The sequence below is a fragment of the Oryzias latipes genome, chromosome 13, assembly GCF_002234675.1.
Source record: "Oryzias latipes chromosome 13, ASM223467v1".
Classification (NCBI taxonomy): domain Eukaryota; kingdom Metazoa; phylum Chordata; class Actinopteri; order Beloniformes; family Adrianichthyidae; genus Oryzias; species Oryzias latipes.
Window position 1 is genome coordinate 2,670,602 of NC_019871.2, and position 19,484 is coordinate 2,690,085.

The following is a 19,484-nucleotide window of genomic DNA, read 5'->3' on the forward strand; positions in this document are numbered from 1 at the left end:
AACTTCCTTATCCCAGACACATCTGTTTGGTTTTGTTGGTGGATTTTGAAATTTGTTTTAGCCCCATAAGAGATTTCGGCCCTATCCATTGTTTAAACGGTTTCTCCCGCTGTGATGTCATCATTTTTTGGGGCAGGGTTTTCCACCTTACCCAGAATGCAGTTTCACTGGGTTAGGTCTACTAGGTGTGTGCAAATTTATATTTTAAGGGAGACATTTTTGCTCAGGGGTGCTGTAAGAAAGAAGATTTGAAAAACATTCTGGTCCCTGCCGTCCAGGACGTCTGCGGGATTCAAAAATAGGTGGGATGACAGGGACGATGACTTCTATTTAAGAAAGTAGGGACAGGTTGATCGCTTGATTGCACGTAAACCTGATGTGAGAATGTTTGTTCACCTGGAATCGAAGTTCCCAACGCCACGAACACCACAGCTGTCACAGTGTCCCGCAGCCCCACGGTGCAGCCAAAATGCGACGCCAAATCGCCGATGACGGCGGTAAGGATCCCAATGACGCTGATGGACACAAAGAAGCAGGCCCAGCCGTTCCAGTACTCTGTGGGGGGGACGAAGGCAAACAGAACCTTCCAGAAGACGGTGATAAAGTGCATGAAGTAATCAGAACAAGATGGTAGGCGCTCTTCTCGTCCTTCCTCATCCTCATCACCATCGCCTAAAGGAATACAAAACGTCAACATGAGGACATTTGTTTTGGAGCATTTCTGAAAGAAAAACAACAGCAAAAAGTAGAAATGTGTCTGTGAATGTTTGGGATAAAATCGAAACTTTAACAACCAGACCACACCTGCACTGACCGTCACCGCCTCTACAAACTGTTCCCTCCAAGAGTGCGTCCCGATGACCAGAGCCAGGTTGGTCTTCTTTATGAGTTTGTCGACGGTGCTCTGCCAATACACAACACAGTTATGACCAGCTGCTACAGGAAATAATTCCTTAAATCAACCACTTTCTATTTGGTTGCAGCTCCTGGCTCCATCCTGCTCAGCCATGGCGAGGTTGCACCATTCCAACGGTTCCACACACAACTTAGATTGTCACTCTGCAGAAACCATTATAGAAAACGACATATCTTGTTTTATTTTGACTAAAAACCAAATAATCATAATTAAAAGACCACTGGGACCGCTTTGAAAATAGATCAAAGATGATCGAAGTGGGACTTTAACTGGTGAGTAAAAGGGCATTCAGGGTGTTTTTGAGAGGTGTCAAAGGTGGGAGCTGTGAGGACACAAAGAAATCAAACCAGTTAAAGGCTTACAGAGACACTGGGGTCTAATGATAAACTTGGGTCCCAATTACTGGTAATTAAAAAAATAACTGTTTCTCAGTTGTAGATTTTTTACAGCTCCAAACTACCAGCTCCTCCTTCTTTCATCCTTCATTAATGCAGCAAACGGAGCTGCACTGTTGTCTGATATTGACGTCTGCTCAGTGAAATCAAAGGGATTGCATTATTTATCAAGGTGCTTCACACTCGCCACGAATCAAGGAGGACACTTGCGTATGTCCTCATGGAGGGGGTTGGATTTTAGTCGATACTTCTGCTGCTTTTTAACTAATGGAGGTGGGCGTCTCATTTGCTGGATGTGACCGTTTTGACTCGCAGAGGAGGCCTGAGGCTTTGTTCTGCGTGTTTGGATTCAGCTCTCCCCGGCCAGGATGCTTTATCTAGGGCCTCTAATGCGTCTTTAATAATTCAAATCCCACCACAGACCATCTCAGTGGGAGAGTTAAAGCCCAGGGCCAGCAAAAGGGCATCAGAGTGATTATATAACACAAACAGGCTTTATTCTTTCTGGTTTTGTACATCAAAAGATTATACTTCTTATGCTTTTAAATAATTAATCCTTTTACACCCTGTTTCTTACTTCTGTTTGTCATCATTTCAAAATCCCACATAAGCACAGAATGCAGGAAAGGTGCTGCTCCTGAAGGGGGCAGTATAAGAGAGAAAATGGACGACTACCTTGAACTCGTAGGACTCTTCGATGACCACCTCCAAGCGGCTGTGCTCCCCCAGAATGGGCTTCCCCATCTCCGCTATGCGACGAGCCTCCTCCTCCTCTGAACTCATCTGCCCCTCTCCCCCCTCTGTGGAGACACAAAAAGAACGATACATTTCTGCAGAAGCTCCTGTTATAAATAAATTATTTTTAAGTCAGCATTTTTATTTGGACATTTTCTCAAGCGAGTGGAGGACAAGGAGCAAGGAAACAGTGGATTTAAGTGTTTGTGAGTGCAGGGAGGAGAGCATCTCCTGAACCATAAAACCATAGTTTTAACTTTAATATTTATTTTGTTCGAACCGTTTTGTGCAAATTCAACCAAAACTCCATTCTGATGCAGAACAAAATATTTCCAAAAACAGGAAACTAAATTCAATTCAATTTTATTTCTATAAAATTGAAACAACAAAATCACAACACAGTTGTCTCAACAGGCTTCACACCAGTAACTGCACAAAAACATAGATTAAGTCATAAAACATAAGCAATAGCTAATTGCTAAACTAAACTAGACAGACCCTGGACATCCCTGAACATCCCCTTGAACCCTCCTTGTCAGTGAGGGAAAAACCCCTAAAAAACAGATTACAGAAAAAAAGAAGAAACCTCAAGGATGTCCACAGGAACAATTTAAATGTTTTTAAATTGTTTCTTTACTTTATTAAGATATCTCAATAACATTTACAAAGAGACTATGACTTTTTTTCTTCAGTGTTTTTAACACAGCTCAGTCATAAGTGATGGGAAGGGGGGGCGGGGTTACCCTGTGCCAGTGGTCCCGCCCACAACCCAGAGATGAATTTCCACTAAACTCATGCCGCTCTGCAAAAACTATGTCCTTTTAAACACTTTGGGCTAAAAATGGCATAATCCTGACTAAAGGACCACTGGAAGCGCTTTGAAAACAGACCAGAAGATGATCTATTTAACAGGTAGACTTTAGGATTGATGGACTTCTGGGAGATCAGGAGTTATTCTAGATATTCCAAGCAGTGGTTCTCAACCAGGTGTCCAAAATCCCCTCATGGTCCTTGGACATTGCTGGAGTTTTGTGGAACGTTTTATTTTAAAAGTGAATTACGTTGCAGTTTGTTTGAGTCTTTTTACGGGAATCAACCATCGACTGTATCGGAGAACTAGAGCGCCATGTTGGAGCCAGACGATGTCAGTAAGCAGTGATTGGTCAGTCAGTCCGAGTCACCGTTTCTATGACAACCACTCTCACCAATCAGGAAAGAGATGTTGGAAGGCCTCACCCCTACCACTTTAAAGCGCGCCCTACGAAATCTGTCAATTAAACTTTTGAACGTTGGACGTGGGGGCCAGTAGGCTCCACCTACTTTTATTGAGGCATCCGATTGGTCAGTTTATAACTTGAATAACTTGAACTACAGCAAAAATATGAAGAAAAAATGAGGATAATCTATAACATGCTAAAGATGGTATCAGAGCCAGACTGGTTATTTTGACCAATAGAGTGAACTCTGTTTATTTCTTATAGAAGTCTGTGGGGTACCAGAGGGTACTTCCTGTTTGGAACACCAAGGGGAAATTCTCATATACAATCAAGGAAACCAACAGATGAGTTGGAATTTTGGAACAAATAGACAAACATCTTTGGGAACTTCTGCACTGGAGGACTCAATTCAAACTTTAGACTGCACATTTGGTTTACTTTGACACTCAAGAGCAAACCAAAGAATGACGCAGCGATGGCTGTGCGGCAAAGTCAGCAGGTGTCTTTGGTGGTCTTAGGTAAAATTACATTATGGAGCACAATGTATTTGGCATTTTCCTGCCTGAAGCTCAGTGGGTAGAACTGGGTTATAGTTCAGATAACAGATACTCCTGATGACCCTGGTCTCCCTATCCTGTGCTGAACAACTCCAGCTGTAGAAGATGGTAGATCAACAAAGTTGGAGGATTTAAGTTGGATATAGCACCAGCACTGGTTCAAAGTGTCAGTTTGTTCTTATTCACGTATTTATCAAGGAAGGAACATTTTGTCTATCTTCTTCTCTTTAGGTGGGCTTCTTTAAAAGGGAAAATGTTTCGTGAGAGAAGTAGTAGATGGAAAATGTCTGCAGTTTTCATTCAACCACATATACGTTCTGACCCACAAAGTGGGCTCTGCTTTTCTGTCTGGTACTTCCTGTTAATGTGCAGCATATTTCATCTGTCTGTCATGGGGCGCAGCCCTGCAGGAATCACCAGAAATTGTTTCAGGCACACAGCGGTCGTCTTGACTCATTGGTATCGTAAAGTCCTGTAAACTCACACTCTGCTGCTTTTTGCCTGAAGCTGAATCTTTTTCTGCGTCTCCACAAAGAGCTGCGAGAAGGTCGCACTCGAGGGTTTTGTCAGCATTTCTCTCCAAATTTCTGACTCACAGGGGAAGCGTGCTCGGAGTCAGAACCAAACAAACACTCATCGACTCCCCTCCGGGAAACTGAAAGGAGTTGACGAGGAAGAGCACCATGATGATGTTGAGCAGAGCAAAGAGGAAACCTGCAGGCCTGCGGGGAAAAGTACCAATGCTGAGCGACTATGAAGTGATGCAGCAATGTGGAGGGATGGAGAGCGGAAATCTAACAGCTTCTGATGTCCTACAGCTGACGAACATCTTCTGAGCCACAGCCTGCAGCCTCGCCTATCAGCTTTAGCCGCTCACACAGACTCAACAAGACCTTCCGCCACAGATGCGCTCTGTGGAGACTGACGCCGCCAAATCATGTGGTCATCGTGGAAGCAAGTTAACTTGTCTGACAATGTCTCCTAAAAACCATGTTCCTACGACCAACAACATTTCTTTTAGAAATGAGTGCAAAATAAAAACATAATGCAACATGGTTTTCTCAGTCAAAATGAATATTTTGTCTTGTATGTGTCAACTATTATAAAAAAGGCTAACAATTAGACCTTAATGAAAAGAACAGAGAGAGTTAGACTTTCTGTTTCTTTAAAATCGCACTTCAGTCAACCTTGGATCTGTTTCAAAGCGTTCCCAGTGGTCTAATCATGATTATCACTTTTTAGCCAAAAAACTTGTGTTGTCCTCTAGGACATAGTTTCTGCAGAGCGGCAGGAGTTCATCCGAAATTCGCCTCCAAATTGTGGGCTTAACTGTTGATGCTAAGACCTCTCTGTTTACACTCTGTCTCGCTAACTTACAGTGGAGCGGAACAGGGAGCTTGTGGCCCGCCCAGCGTATTTTCTACGTCACCAATGCAATCTTTTTCAAACATCTTTTTGCCTGCTCCTGATTCACAACGATTAGAATAAAGAAATTCTCAGAAATGCAATTTTAGGCTTAATTTTCCTAATAAATGGCCTCCATCACTAGAAAAAGGCCACAACAACAGGTTAAGAACACCATCTTCATCTCAGAGGGTCTTTAAGGAGAAAGCGGACATGGAAGTGACACAACTGAAATGTGTTTTTGTTTTATTTGTTTGGTTTTGCCTTTTTACTGAACACAGAAGGTTTCAAAGTCTCACTGTTTTCATCTTAGCTTTTTTTGCACCCAAACAAAATCTTCTGCTCCAAGAGACAAATAGATGTGGAGTGAAGGTTTGTTGAGATTTTTTTCTTTAAGTTCAAACCTTAAAGATAAAGTTCAACAATCTCTCCAGCAGCTTCTCTAGTTTATGTTTCACCTCCAGAATTCTTTACATGTAAACTAACACTTTAGAAATACAGTAATGTTAACAATTAGTGATGCTGGGAGTTTTAGTTTTTTTCTGTTTTATATTTTTTCCACTTTAAGTTAATATTTAAAAATTAAAGTGGAGGGCAGGAGAGTAATGGACTTACCTTGGTTGAGCAGCAGAGCTGAGAAGAAGAAGAAGAAGATGGTCAGTAAGTAAAAGAAAATGATCAGAAAAGTTAAAATCAAACTCCTATTCGGATCTTGTCTTTAACTGTTGTAGACTGATTGTTTACATCTAATTTCCTAAAATGAGTCTTGGGCTATTTCAGTTAAAACATTTGTGCAAAAACTTTGACTCAAACAGGTTGCATCACTCAAATGTGGCTCAAAATGTTCACAAGTCAGTGTGAAAAAGCAACACAAACCATCATTTTTTTATGCAGACAGTTCCTAAAGCTGAACTAAGATTTAACAGGTGACATAAATTTATCAGTTTTCAATTTTATTTTATCTTGGATGAGAGCCTTTATGGACTTACTGCTTTGTTTCAACATTTTTAAAATAGCAGCAACACAAACAGGAGATGTGTCCCTGAGGAATTTGAGATCTTTTTGAAACTTCTGTCACCAATCCTTCAATCCTGAAAATCCGTGAAAATCCTCTCTCACGTACCTGAGATGCCTCTTTTCAGCCAGCGGGGCTCCTCCAGAATGATAAAGAAGTTTTCATGCTTCTCATATTCTTCATCGTCAATGATCCTCACCTGCAGGGTCTGACTGCACAAAAGCACACACACACACATGGGCTGCAATCAGACACCAAGAAAAAAGCTGTTTCACTCACTGAGCCTCTGAAAAGCAGAAACAAAAGGACAATTCTTTCAATGCTCAAACGGAAAAACAGATAAAGATGTTTTTATCATCAACGATAAAGATTTACAAAACTATTTTTAATAGTTTGGAGCAGTGAAGAACCAAAAATGTTCATCCCTGATGATTCACCACCCTCGTTTAGCATTCTAAATGTTTTAGTTTATAATGTCAGACTTGTTTTGCCAAAGTCTGAAGCTAAACCTCAGATGACAATGTGCGATTATATTAAAATGTCATCTAGTGGGTGTTAAGTTTTGCGGGACAATAAATCACATTTTAGGAAAAATAAAAACCTGATTTGCTCCAGAGGAGATAAATGTACGTTTTAAAGGAGTTTTTCAGGACGTGTCCGTCCAGCACAGAGAGAGCTGCATGAACGGCATTTAAAAATGTAGACCTGCAGGACTTGAATGCTAAACGTTGGGAAACATGAGGGAAGTTGAGGAACACCTCCAAGCCCTGAGGATGCAGCGGGAGGAGGTCAGTCATGCAGCAGAGATTCGGCCAAAAGCATCGCTGTAGAACAGAGTGCAGATGCAGACAGGAGCAAACATGTCCTCCATCTGCAGCCTGTGCTCAAGTCTGACAGGAAAACATCTCAGTAGAGCTTCATTTATAAAAGCTTCTGAGCATGAAAATACTGCAAACACAAAAGGAAAACATTGCGGTCCTTTGTGCACATTTTTACTCGAGCATCACAAGGTTTCCAATGCAGACACTTAAATCACAAAAACACATGTTTGTACAGGGATGTCAAATGTTTTCATTGATGCAATTAAACGGAAATGGCAAAAAGACATATATATTTATGTTGCAGTTAATTGACCTTAAATTGATCACAGCATTAAATCTAATAGAGAAACAAAGTACCATTAAACATCAAACCAAACTTTTTACGACGAGTTCCTGCAACTGCTGTACATTGTGACCAACTGGTGCTTCATTCCTGAAAAGATGCTGTTCAATCTTTAACACTTTAATCTTTAATATACCATGAATTATTTCTGACAACTTTTATTTCTGGGAATTTTTTCACGGTTGAGGTTTTTCTCTAAACTCTTGTTTCCAGGTGTTTCTGGTGGCTGCAGCATCAGGTTGCACAGATCTACCACAGCTTTGAGTTTCTGGTCGTGTTTAACTTCTGCATATGCTGTTGGTGTTAAACCGAAGGCTTAGTCACGTGCACACGTACGCTGGGTTGACCTGTACGTGTGCATGTGACTAAGGCCACAACTTTAAGGGGAGCACAGGTGTGTTTTGCAGTTCCCTTAAGGCTTGTACAGCCACCTCATGGGATGTGGTGTAAATGGAACGTAACATTGTCATGCGTTTGGTCAGTTCGCAAGATTTGAAGGGGTAAAGAAAATGAAACATCCATACTGTGTCTTAGCTACTTCACCCTTACTTAACCATACATATTGTATGAGTGTGTACTACGACCTGTCGCCCGCATCATGCCCATAGTAAAAAATGTGCATGAACATTTTCTCTCAACTGGTTCACAGAGCGGTCTGCCACCTTGATAATACTTGCGGTGCACACAGGTTTGACCATTTTATCCACCCTTAAAAGCAGCTGTGACAAAGGCTTGACGTTTTTAATTGCTGCTGCCCTTACTTTTTCATTTTAAAAACCTGAACTGAGGCTCCCTCTGTGACCAGCATTCCAACGCCACACACCTTAAACCTCCCTTTTTCCTCTTTAGACTCTGTCCTCCGATGTCATCCACGCACAATTTTCAATAATGAGGCACTGGGTGAGTTAACAATAATGCATTCCATTAAAGTGAAGTAAATTTAATCAAAGGTTCACAGATGATGTGATGCTAGACAGCAATCTAATGTAGTTTAATTGTGGCTTAGTGTCAATTTACTCAGGATACCAACCTTAATTAGTGACACTTGATAAGATCTGCTTTAGAGCACACGCTTAAAGATGAGGAAGCAGAGAATCTCTCTTTAAAAGACTTCAGACACGACCAACTCCACAAATAATTCAAAAACGGAGCGCTGTAAAGAAAAAAATCTAAATTAAAAGGACACTTTTAAAACGTTTAATCCATTTATCTACATTACTAAATGGAGAGGCTGATAAACACTCAGCAGAAGTCAGCGGGTGTTGCTGCTGTTGTTTCTGTTGTGAATGGAAAAGGGCACGACGATGAGCAAGAGTAGTCGGATACGATCACAACAAAATCCAGTCTGCAGCAGGATGCCGAAAAACGGAGAGAGGCTCATCAAAGTATCTAAAAAAACACTTGTCAATCCACCCGACAAGTTTCATAAAATATTTTCTTTCAAAATTGTGAACTTCCATCGTGGGAACCAATCAAAGCCATCTAGTGTCTGTCTGACCTCCATCAGTCTGCAAAACCAGATCCACTGGATCAGAGGGAATTGGTTCTCCTGGATCTGACTGATCCCAACTGATCCTGGTCAAGGTACCCCAACCGGAGCATCCATCCATCCATCCATCCATTCATCCATCCAACGATCCATCCATCCATCTATCCTTTCATCCATCCATCCATCCATCCATCCATCCATCCATCCATCCGTCCATCCATCCATCCATCCATCATCCATCCATCCGTCCATCATCCATCCATCCATCCATCCATCCATCCATCTATCCATCCATCCGTCCATCCGTCCATCATCCATCCATCCATCCATCCATCCATCCATCCATCCATCCATCCGTCCATCCATCCGTCCATCCATCCATCCATCCATCCATCCATCCATCCGTCCATCCATCCATCCATCCATCCATCCATCCATCCATCCATCCAACGATCCATCAATCCATCCATCTGTATCTTCCTCCATCCATCCATCCATCCATCCATCCATCCATCCATCCATCCATCCATCCATCCATCCATCCATCCATCCATCCATCCAACGATCCATCAATCCATCCATCTGTATCTTCCTCCATCCATCCATCCGTCCATCCATCCATCCATCCATCCATCCATCCATCCATCCATCCATCAATCCATCCATCTGTATCTTCCTCCATCCATCCATCCATCCATCCGTCCGTCCATCCATCCATCCATCCATCCATCCATCCATCCATCCATCCATCCATCCATCCATCCATCCATCCAACGATCCATCAATCCATCCATCTGTATCTTCCTCCATCCATCCATCCATCCATCCATCCATCCATACATCCATCCATTTTTTAGACATTTTTGGTTGTTGGTGTGCATCATGATTTCTGTCAAGGAAAAGTGCACCAAAGCTCAAAAATGATTGAAGAACACTGCACAACAGCACCGATAAGCCATTGACTGTATCATCCTCTCCCACTTTCTGGCACCACTGAGATTAAAGCTTTCTCTGAAAACAACATACTTTTAGACACACAGGGCTGCTGACAAAAGTCCTTCAGGCAGAACCAAAACCCAAATGTTTGGACCCGTCATAAAGTCACTCTACATGAAGGTTGCTCAATGGAGAAAAGCTGATCTGACCAACATGAATGAATCTGTTGAGGGTATGACATTAGCTATAGTGTTATACTAAATGAAACATGTCCTACGTGGTCTGGTCGTTGGTGAACTCCAGTTCTCCTTGCACGTCCTCATAGTCCTCTCCACCCTTGGCGGTGCCAGACTCCGAGTGATACGGCAGGATGACGGTGCCCCGGGCGCCGGAGTTACGGACCACGGTGATCTCCATGGTTCCCACGCTCTCACTCACACGCACTGTGCGCTCGCTGAATGTGAAGATGCCGGCGTGGTCATCGTCGAGGATTGTTACCGTGGCAACCAGGGGCTCCACTAAACGAGCTTTGGGGGCGGCACCCACTTCGTCACTTTCAAACATCCCCTCTGCATCGCCGATACGCAGGTTAAGCAGACGGACGAAGAAGTGCTCGTCTTCCTCAAAAATGTCGTCGTCAATTATTCCAATCTGTGGATGAGCAGAAGGGGACACTCACAATACGGAAGAAAATGATAAACACTGCTCATTCACTTGACTTCATTTCATTTCTGTTGCATGTTTTTAGTGACTAAAGTAGCTGGAGACTTTGAAAATTCCTGATACCAAAACATGGTTTTGCTAAGATGGATCCTTTTAGAAGTCACAAAGATTTATGCGGAAAAACCTCCTTTCATCAAGACATTAGATGGACAATGAGTTATTACGTTTTTACCATTTTATAATAACAAATTTAATAATATTTGCAAGATTTCTACATTATTGTAACGACACAAAGAATATTTCTTATATTGTTTAAAAATGTGTGTCAGAAGGAACTGGTGGTATAGGACCCAAATGTATTAAACCAGAAAAGACGGAGGAAACTTCATCTTTCAAATAAAAAGACTTAAAATACCCCTCTGATGAAAGTTCTCTGCATTCCTTTTAAATTGTTGTCAATCAAACTGTCACAAAGACGCTTGTTATGATCTAATGAGTCGTTGTGATGTCACAATGGCCCATGAGGGCTTTGTGCTTTGCACAAGCTAACCTGACCTGCCCCGTCCAGCATCAGCTCAGGTTTGCGAGAAGAGAAGATGGCTGCACGTATTTGGAACATTACCGGTATGTGTGAACAGTCACTTTCTTTTGACATTTCATTTTATTTGCAGTGTGAGTGAATTTATCAAACAGCACACTCCGCACTTTGTTGAAAAAGTGTCAATGTAAATCCAAAATATGTCACTTTTCACAGCTTTTTTATCACTAAAGAGAAACTTTTGCGAATGGAGACTGTCAGTCGGTGTCGTTTGTGCCCCCCCTTAGGTCAAACTCTTCAGTCATGCAAGACACAGCTTGCAGAAAGGGGGGGTTGAGGGCGGGGCTACTCAGCACCAACGGCCACGCCCATGTAGAGGAGATGTTGGAAGGAGCTTCAGATAAACATGAAATGTGGCTTTTAAAGACATTTAGGTTGTGGGATTTTGATTAAGACCTTCATAATCACAATTAAAACACAACTGGGAAAGTTTTTACCAAAAAAAATGCTCATGGGGGACTTCATACACGACAAAACCAAGAACAAAGTGAAAAACAAAGAGCAAAACTGAACAGCAGACGATAAAAAAAAAAATCAGACACATAAATACACTGAGGATGTTTATCTTACATGACAACAGCTGTGGATTATTAGCAGATGAGAGCAGGTGAGACTGTGACAAGAGAAAATGTCAGAAATGTGTCAAAATGCATTTCCATTCTGACAGATCAGTTTTACGCAGCATACAGTACAATCGCTACAAGAATGATATTGTTTATGTGATATCTCACCATGGCTGGAAGTAATCAGGATGTTGTAGTTACAACTGAACTGAGGCGTTTAAAATGTAAACCAAATTCACCCAACAGTGGCTGGAATAGGCTCCAGCAACCCTGTAACCCCAAGAGGGATCCGGTGGGTTTACAAAACGGATCAATTTAGATTATCATTCAATTAATTTGAAGGTCTGCTGCATTTGAAGGAGTTCTATTGTTGTTTTTGTATTTTTTTTAAATCTTTGCTGTATTTATTTTATTTACAAAAATGTGGTATGTAGGTCAGGTCCTTTTGCTCCATGAGAAGAAAACTCACTAAGCTAAATTAAGTACCATAGAAGGGTTCTTCTAAAACCAGGGATTGTTTCAGCTGGCCAGGAGCCTGCTGAAAAAAAGACTAAAAAAATCTGTTTGGGTTTTTAACTGCAGACTGAACATAGACAATAACCTCACACTGATGTGTAACAAGAGGCACGGTCATTTTCCCTCAAAAGCTGTCCTTTCTGACTTTTTTCTGTAGAAATGTATGCTTTGCTGTGGGTCGACTCTGTTCTTGTAGGTAAATTCAGCTGCAAGATCTATATAACGGGGAAAACATCCCACCCTGCTTCTACGCTAATCAGTCAGCCAATCTAAGGCTATGTCCCAATCCACTCACTACTCCGTAATGCCTAAAAGACAACAGTATAGAGTTGGACTAGCCTGGATTTTAATATAATTCGGACACATGGTCTCTTTTTTTTAAACTCCAAACTTGTCGAAGTTTAAACCTCTTTAAATTATGAATCCACTGCTCTGATAATAAAAATCTTCTCTAACATCCCAGTGTATCTATTTCTCTCTTCTTTTCTTCTGTCCGGTCCAACAAGGAATGCATACCAATATAATTATCATAAATAAAGCTTAGCCTCAAATACAAAAGTGGTTTAGACAAATATACTCTCTTTTTGTCTGAAGAGCCATAACCCCCTATTGTAACAGTTAAATCTGACAAACATAAAAGGCCTTCAGCTCTGATCTGCTTGCCCAGCTGTTGGACATGACAAGTAAAAATATATAAAAAAAAGAAAATAAACTTGGATGGTTTATAAAAAAATAAAAATATATACATTCTTTAAATGACAAAGTATTCAAACGCAATGCATTGTGGTCTATATTTGCCAATCTAGAGAGCATTGATGCACAGAGGTTTCTAACAAAGACTGCTGGGACATTTCCAGGGCACTGTATTTGAAGGTTTGGACACCCTGAATGATAAGGAACACCCTGCGTAGTTCAGCAAGTAGTGAGGGAATTTGGACAAAGCCAAAAGGTAACCAATCAGAGGAGATTAAGCATAAATGTGGGCGGGGCAAGCTGCCACTGGAAAAGAGGAAGCTTGATTGGTTTAAAATGTATTTTAGACTTCTGTTGATCTACGACTACGAATGCCTATAGTAAGATAGTCTTAATGCAGTAAAACTTATTTCCTTCAGAGGGAAATAATGCACAGCATATAAATTATCTGTGCATACTTTATCACATCACTGTATGTTGATAATCCATCTGCTGTCCTGATTGAAGTTTTCTCTGTGGTGAGGACGAGCGTCCAAACATCTGCCGCAGAGGCGCTCAGGCAGTAAACAGTCCTCCAGCAGCAGCGCAGCCACAGCTGTCCTCACAGCTGCTGGATGGAGGCCTTCAGAGAGGATGCACGAGCAATTAATGCATTAAGTGCCTCTTCATCCTTCATCTGCTGGTTTGTCGACTGTCTTGCATTTGAAATGCAGCTCTGCTTTACAGAACGATGGGAAATAGGTAAGAAATGATGTGTGAACAGGGTAACACGAATTTTCTATAAATAATGTCTAATTATTCAACGTTCGTGCTGTCAAAACAATAGTTGAAATTAGTTCTTTCAAACCAGCTGTAGAAGTTTGGAGAACATGTTTGATACATACCTTAGAAAAGAAAAACTAGTTTATTTCCTTTTTTCTTTAAAAGTTTTTATTAGCAAAGGAGACAATGTTTGTGCAAATCCACAGGAAGATAAATCTGAGGTAGCATGTGGTGTCAAACTAGCTTACAAATGTTTAAATCCAAACTATACATCTGCACTTTGAACTTTCTGTAATACTTCATGTTTCATGTTTGTCGTGTCATTCTGGCAAGAATATGGCTGTAATCTCTGTCTCTGAAAGCACACACCTCAGAGTACAGAACATGATGAATAGAAAAAAACGGCTAAGTTCTCGTTATTAAAAGTGTTTTTCACATTGTCAGGAGCAGCTGCATGGTTACTATTTCACTGTTTCAAACCTGCAGCGGCTGCAGAGCCTTCCTCCTCAGCCTTTGTCTGGTACTCCTGCTGGGAGCCCCCTGCCTCCCCTTCCACTACCCTTTGATCACCTGCACATCTTTCAAGCTGCAGGTTATTCAATAGTCTGAAGCTTGCTTATGCACCTCTACTGAGAAGATGAGCATTTCTACTTATAACGCTTTCCAACCCTAAGATTTGAGGGAATCATTATATCTTTCATTTAAATAAAGAGAATGTTGAAACTGAGCACAAAGGTTCCTATTTAATTGTTATAATTTGACAGTTTTTCACCTCCAGAAATTATAAATATTTCCTCATTTCTGATAGCAAAAAGAAAGATAAAAAAGGCAGAAAAAGACAAGGTATGATTTTTTATCTTTTAAATGGTTAGAAACCTGCAATTTTAAAGCAAAGTAATCTTCATGGAAATGCTCAAAAAAGACTTCCTTCCTGTCTGAGCTGTAACAGAGTCACCGGATCAGAGGAAGAGTAGAAGACCGTGGGTGTGAACCTCTTTTGAACCATACCAAAGACTCAGGACCCAATGATCTAAATGAATTGGTTAGTTCAAAAGGGGCCCAAGTCCACATTTTTTTCAAAATAGAGATATTATATGTTCTATGGTCTTCAAGGGAAAAGCTATCTGATTATGTGCAAAAAAGTCCCAAGTCCGTTGTAATGTATCGACTATGCTTGACATTTAAAATGTATTAATTCAAATTCCTGGACTTGGGCCTCTATTGCATGGATTTAGCTTTAGCATTAGTTATCCAATATGGCAGCGCCCCTGTTTAATTCAAGAAGGGCCCAAGTCCAGAGACTTTAGTTTGCTAGTCCTCTGAAATGATAAAAGTGAGGTGAATTATATTATAGCATTTGTAAGCTATGACCTGGTGCTAAATCTGGGTAAAGTATTAATCATTTGGTGTAGCCTCCCTTTAAACTATGCAATTAAAATCATTTCCTAGAAAAACAAACCTCTTGGACTTGGGCCCCTTTTGAACTAACCGATTCAATCCCTTAGATTATTGGATTTTTTTAAGTGGTCAGAAATTAGCTTTTGAGAGAATTTTATTACACTAGATCATAAAACTTCTCCCACCTGTTTTCTTCCTGGGGGTAATTCTGTTGACCTGATCCGTTTCATTCTTTTACATTTAAGAACGAGTCATAAAAAAGGTAAATAGGAACTATGGGGGTCTCATGTTTTAATACCGTGTTTTCCGGACTACAAGACGCCCTTTTTTTCATAGTTTGGCAAGGGGTGCGACTTGTACTCCGCAGCGACTTATATTAGAACTAAATTGAAATAAATACATTGTTTACCCTCCTGTTATGTTGATTTGTGAGGAACAGAGATGATGTTCCGGGGTCAATTTGATGTATGAGGTATGTTAAGTGTTAAGAGTATGTTAAGTGACTCAGAGAATCAGCAAACTTTTTTTTACAGTAAGATCTTGAAGGCTAACAACATAATATTCTATTTTCCAATGATTTCATAGATTCAGAAATGCAATAAAAATGACAACTGTTTCTACAAATACAGGATGAAAACAGAGTATTAGTTGGACAATGATGCTTCATGAAAGGAATACATAAATAAGTATGAGAAAGAATTACTGTGAAATTATGAGATAAACATTCTGCTATGATTGTGTCATATGAGGTTGTGGAACTTATTAGTTCTTGGTCTCAGATTTTGTCAAAAAAATTTCCCGTCAAAATGCGACTTATAGTCCAGTGCGACTTATGGTCCGGAAAATACGGTAATAATAATAATAATAACTGATACTTCATTTATCCCACAATGGGAAATTCTTCTCCGCATTTTGACCCCCCTGAAGGGGGGGCGGTGAGCTGCAGACTAGCTGCGCTTGGGGGGGGGGGGGGGGGGGGGGGGCAGCTCGTTGGGGAGAGCAGGGATTGATTCACCAACCCTTTGGTTGTTGGACTACCTGCTCTACAGCCTGAGCTAAACTGCCACCATTTTAGGCCAACGACTGTACATAAGTACTGGACTGAGTGACCCCCCCCCTCCCCCTGGCATTCCAAACAGGAAGTAACAACAGTTTTGGCTCCAAGAAGCCAAAATCCAACAGACTTCTACAGTATAGAGAAATAAACAGCTGTTATTCAGTCATTCTATTGGTCAGAATAACCGTTTCTTACTCTGATACCTTTTTTTAAATAATGTCAATCCTAATTTTTTTCTTGATATTTTTGCTGTAGTTTAAGTTATTTTAAGTTACAAACCGACCAATCAGATGCCTCAATAAAACGTTTGACCACCTAGTCCGCTTTCAAGTGGTAGGGGTGTGGTCTTTTAACAAGCTTACTCTTGATTGGTGAGAGTGAAGTGGCGTATACAGCGCTTTTCTACCTACAAGGCCCAAAGCGCTTTACAGTCACAGACCCATTCACCCAGTCACACACACATTGGTGCTGGCTCCACTGCCGAACACAGGCGCCCGCCTACCACCAGAGTCAAGGTGGGGTTCAGTGTCTTTCCCAATGACACTTCGACTCATGGGCGTGCAAGGCGGGAATCGAACCTGCAACCTTACAATCATGGGTTGACCGCTCTACCACTGGTTTCCATAGAAATAATAACGTCACACTCACTCGCTCCAGTTCTCAGATACAGTCACTGGTGTTAACTCACTTTAATTTCTTTACGCGTTTCTCCGGGTTTGAACACCAGGGTTCCCTCGGTGTAATCGTAGTCCGACCCAGCGTTGGCCGAACCGTCTTCGGTTCTGTAGTCCACATAGAAGGTGTTTTCTCCAAGACCTCCTGCAAAATGGAAATAGACCAAATCACAGACAGAAAAGATTCATTGAATGGTGCCTGCCTGCCTGCCTGCCTGCCTGCCTGCCTGCCTGCCTGCCTGCCTGCCTGCCTGCCTGCCTGCCTGCCTGCCTGCCTGCCTGCCTGCCTGCCTGCCTGCCTGCCTGCCTGCCTGCCTGCCTGCCTACCCAGTAGGTAGGTTGGCAGGAAGGTAGGCTGGTTCCTTTGACATTGTTAGTTTTCAAATGTGGAATCTCAGGAGAAACCTCTTTGACTGACATGTGAACGCCTGGTTACGGACAGACAGCTCAGAGAAAGACAGTTCTGGACTTTTTTCTACAGAAACTGAAAACTCTGATGTCCTAAGCACCCCCTGGTAACAAAGCCTCATTTATGAGGAAAATACATTTTTAAAGCCATCAATCATTAAAGTTGTACAAAAAAATACAGAAAATGCAAAAACCAAAATGTGATTCTATTCATATTCATCTACAAATATGTGAATATGGTTTTTGCTGCTTTTATTACACAGAAAAATGAGACTGGAAATGAGCAGAGGGACAGTTCCATCCCCTTTCATGTGTTTTAAAGTGGTTAAAAGATTTATCAGAGTTAAAATGTGGTGTTTCTTTGGGATTTTTGTTCCTATAGTAAAGGTCTACTGCTCAGACTGCATGGTTTTGCAGACTGATTCCCACCTTGGCAGACCACGGCCAGCATCAGGAAGCCGCAGTTCTCCATGCATTGACTGTGGGCACTCTCAAATGAGATGCGGCTGCACACGGCCAGGTCGGCGTCCTCGGGCGCCTCCTCGTCGACCACGACTGCTCGCCGCGCGTGGTCGGCCGCGTGCTTCTTCAAGACGTTTCCGGCTCCGATCATCATCCGAGTTGCCTGGAGGAAAACATCGGTTGTAGAAAAAGTCAATATTTATCTCAATCAAACTTTTTCAAGTCTTGCAATGTAGAAAAAAAAATTAAAACCAAAAGACAAGACCTTAATTTTTACAAATGTATTATGGACTCATGCTCAAAGAACGTTAGTTGTTTCATAGCTCCACGCCTGCCTCTGCAGGTGTTTGGCACGTTACCTGTACGCGGTAAAAGGCTCTGCTCTTCTGCTGGTGCAGCAGAGCGTAATAGTTTGCCAGCTCCACCAGCTGGTCCAGCTCTTTGTCAGGATATTTCTGCTTCAGCTCCTTCAGGATGCGAATCACCTGCCGGACAGACCAGAGGAAGCACGCGTGACTCACACATCTGGACGGCACACGAGGAGTTTACTGTCAGGATCAGCAGGAGGGCCGAGAAGCATTAAAATCACCTACTGGAGAAGCAGGAGCCTTCAAAAAGACGCTCCTATTAGCTTTTAACAAGAGAAGACAGGGGAAACTACAGAACTTCAAGGTTATAACTGGTAGTAGCCATAAGAAAAAAAATGTTTTTTGTCAAAAGCTGAAGACATTTTCAGATAAATCACTGTTATGTGATTTTTTAAGTGGAATCTCGATTTCTCCTTATTTAATATCTTCACAATTAGAAATTGTGTGTTGCTGATATAAATTAGAAACTTTGTGCTAATCATCTGGTTGCAGGTTTTAAAGACTTTAAATGTCATGGGCAAGTCACCAAACCACCAATTCCAAATGGCAAACGTCATCTGTGAATTGCTTTAGATTAAAAGGTCAACTAAATGATAAATAAGGAAGCAGTTTCAGGTAGTTTTCATCTCAATTAATCAATTAGAAATTTAAAACTTGAATTAAACCTTAAAAAATATCTCCTGCATATATATTATTATTTTTTTTTTTTATAGTAGCTCAAGATTAAACATTGAATTCTTTGCTCTAATAAGCAGTTTGGTTCCAATGTTCAGCTTCTGCAGAAACTTTTTTAGGAGTTTTGGGATTTGACAGTTTTCTAATCTTTTCCAACAAAAACAATTTATTTTCACCCACAGAAATGATGCAAATAATACTTAATCACAAACACAACAATCGCGTTTCAATTCAAATAATTTCAGAAATACTACAATGATCTGGAATTGATAGTTTTTTTTTCCAAACTGTGAATATGTGAACAAGACATCACACATAAACGTGGAGCTTTTTCACATTTCCTCTTTGGCGAATCAGCTTCCTTCCTCTGCATCCTCTACTCTAACACCAGCTACCTTTATGTCATTGTTCTCATTTAATTTTACTTTTTTACATTTAATTGAGCTTTGAGTTTGTAATGTTTAGCAAGGCTTCACATTATCTTCTTTTCCTTGTCTTTTATTGTTCAACTACAGCATTGTTTTAAATTATTATCCCTCTTTTTAGGGTTGTTATGCTTTTTTTTGTTCAGCTTTAGTTGATTGTGGTTGAGTTAAGCTTTAGTCACATGCACCCGTACTGGGGAGTTGACCCATGGGGGTGTCGTGGGTTTTTGGGTTGTCCGGGTCCTAAGGGTCGTGGAGAGGGGCGGCTGCATCTTAAGCCCAGTCTTGCAGTTGCCTTGAGGCTCACACGTTCTTCTCAAAAGACGAAAGTGGAACGTACCCTTGTTGTGCGTTTGGTTAGTGTATCATGAAGTGTTTGTAAGGCTAATGGACA

General features: G+C 41.2%; 1 protein-coding gene across 2 annotated transcripts in view; it reads right to left on the minus strand.

Moving 5' to 3' along the window:
* The window catches only part of LOC101158622 (sodium/calcium exchanger 2), a 138,787-nt gene that overhangs the window by 6,476 nt on the left and 112,827 nt on the right, over positions 1-19,484 (minus strand). For both annotated transcript variants that reach the window (XM_020708015.2, XM_023961335.1), the window contains 9 exons: positions 17,982-18,107; positions 17,590-17,785; positions 16,767-16,897; positions 10,106-10,479; positions 6,348-6,451; positions 5,840-5,857; positions 1,987-2,111; positions 805-904; positions 397-672 (listed from right to left, as the gene is read on the minus strand). In XM_020708015.2, coding sequence (XP_020563674.1) covers positions 397-672; positions 805-904; positions 1,987-2,111; positions 5,840-5,857; positions 6,348-6,451; positions 10,106-10,479; positions 16,767-16,897; positions 17,590-17,785; positions 17,982-18,107 — 1,450 coding nt within the window. The remainder of the gene's footprint in view (positions 1-396; positions 673-804; positions 905-1,986; positions 2,112-5,839; positions 5,858-6,347; positions 6,452-10,105; positions 10,480-16,766; positions 16,898-17,589; positions 17,786-17,981; positions 18,108-19,484) is intronic.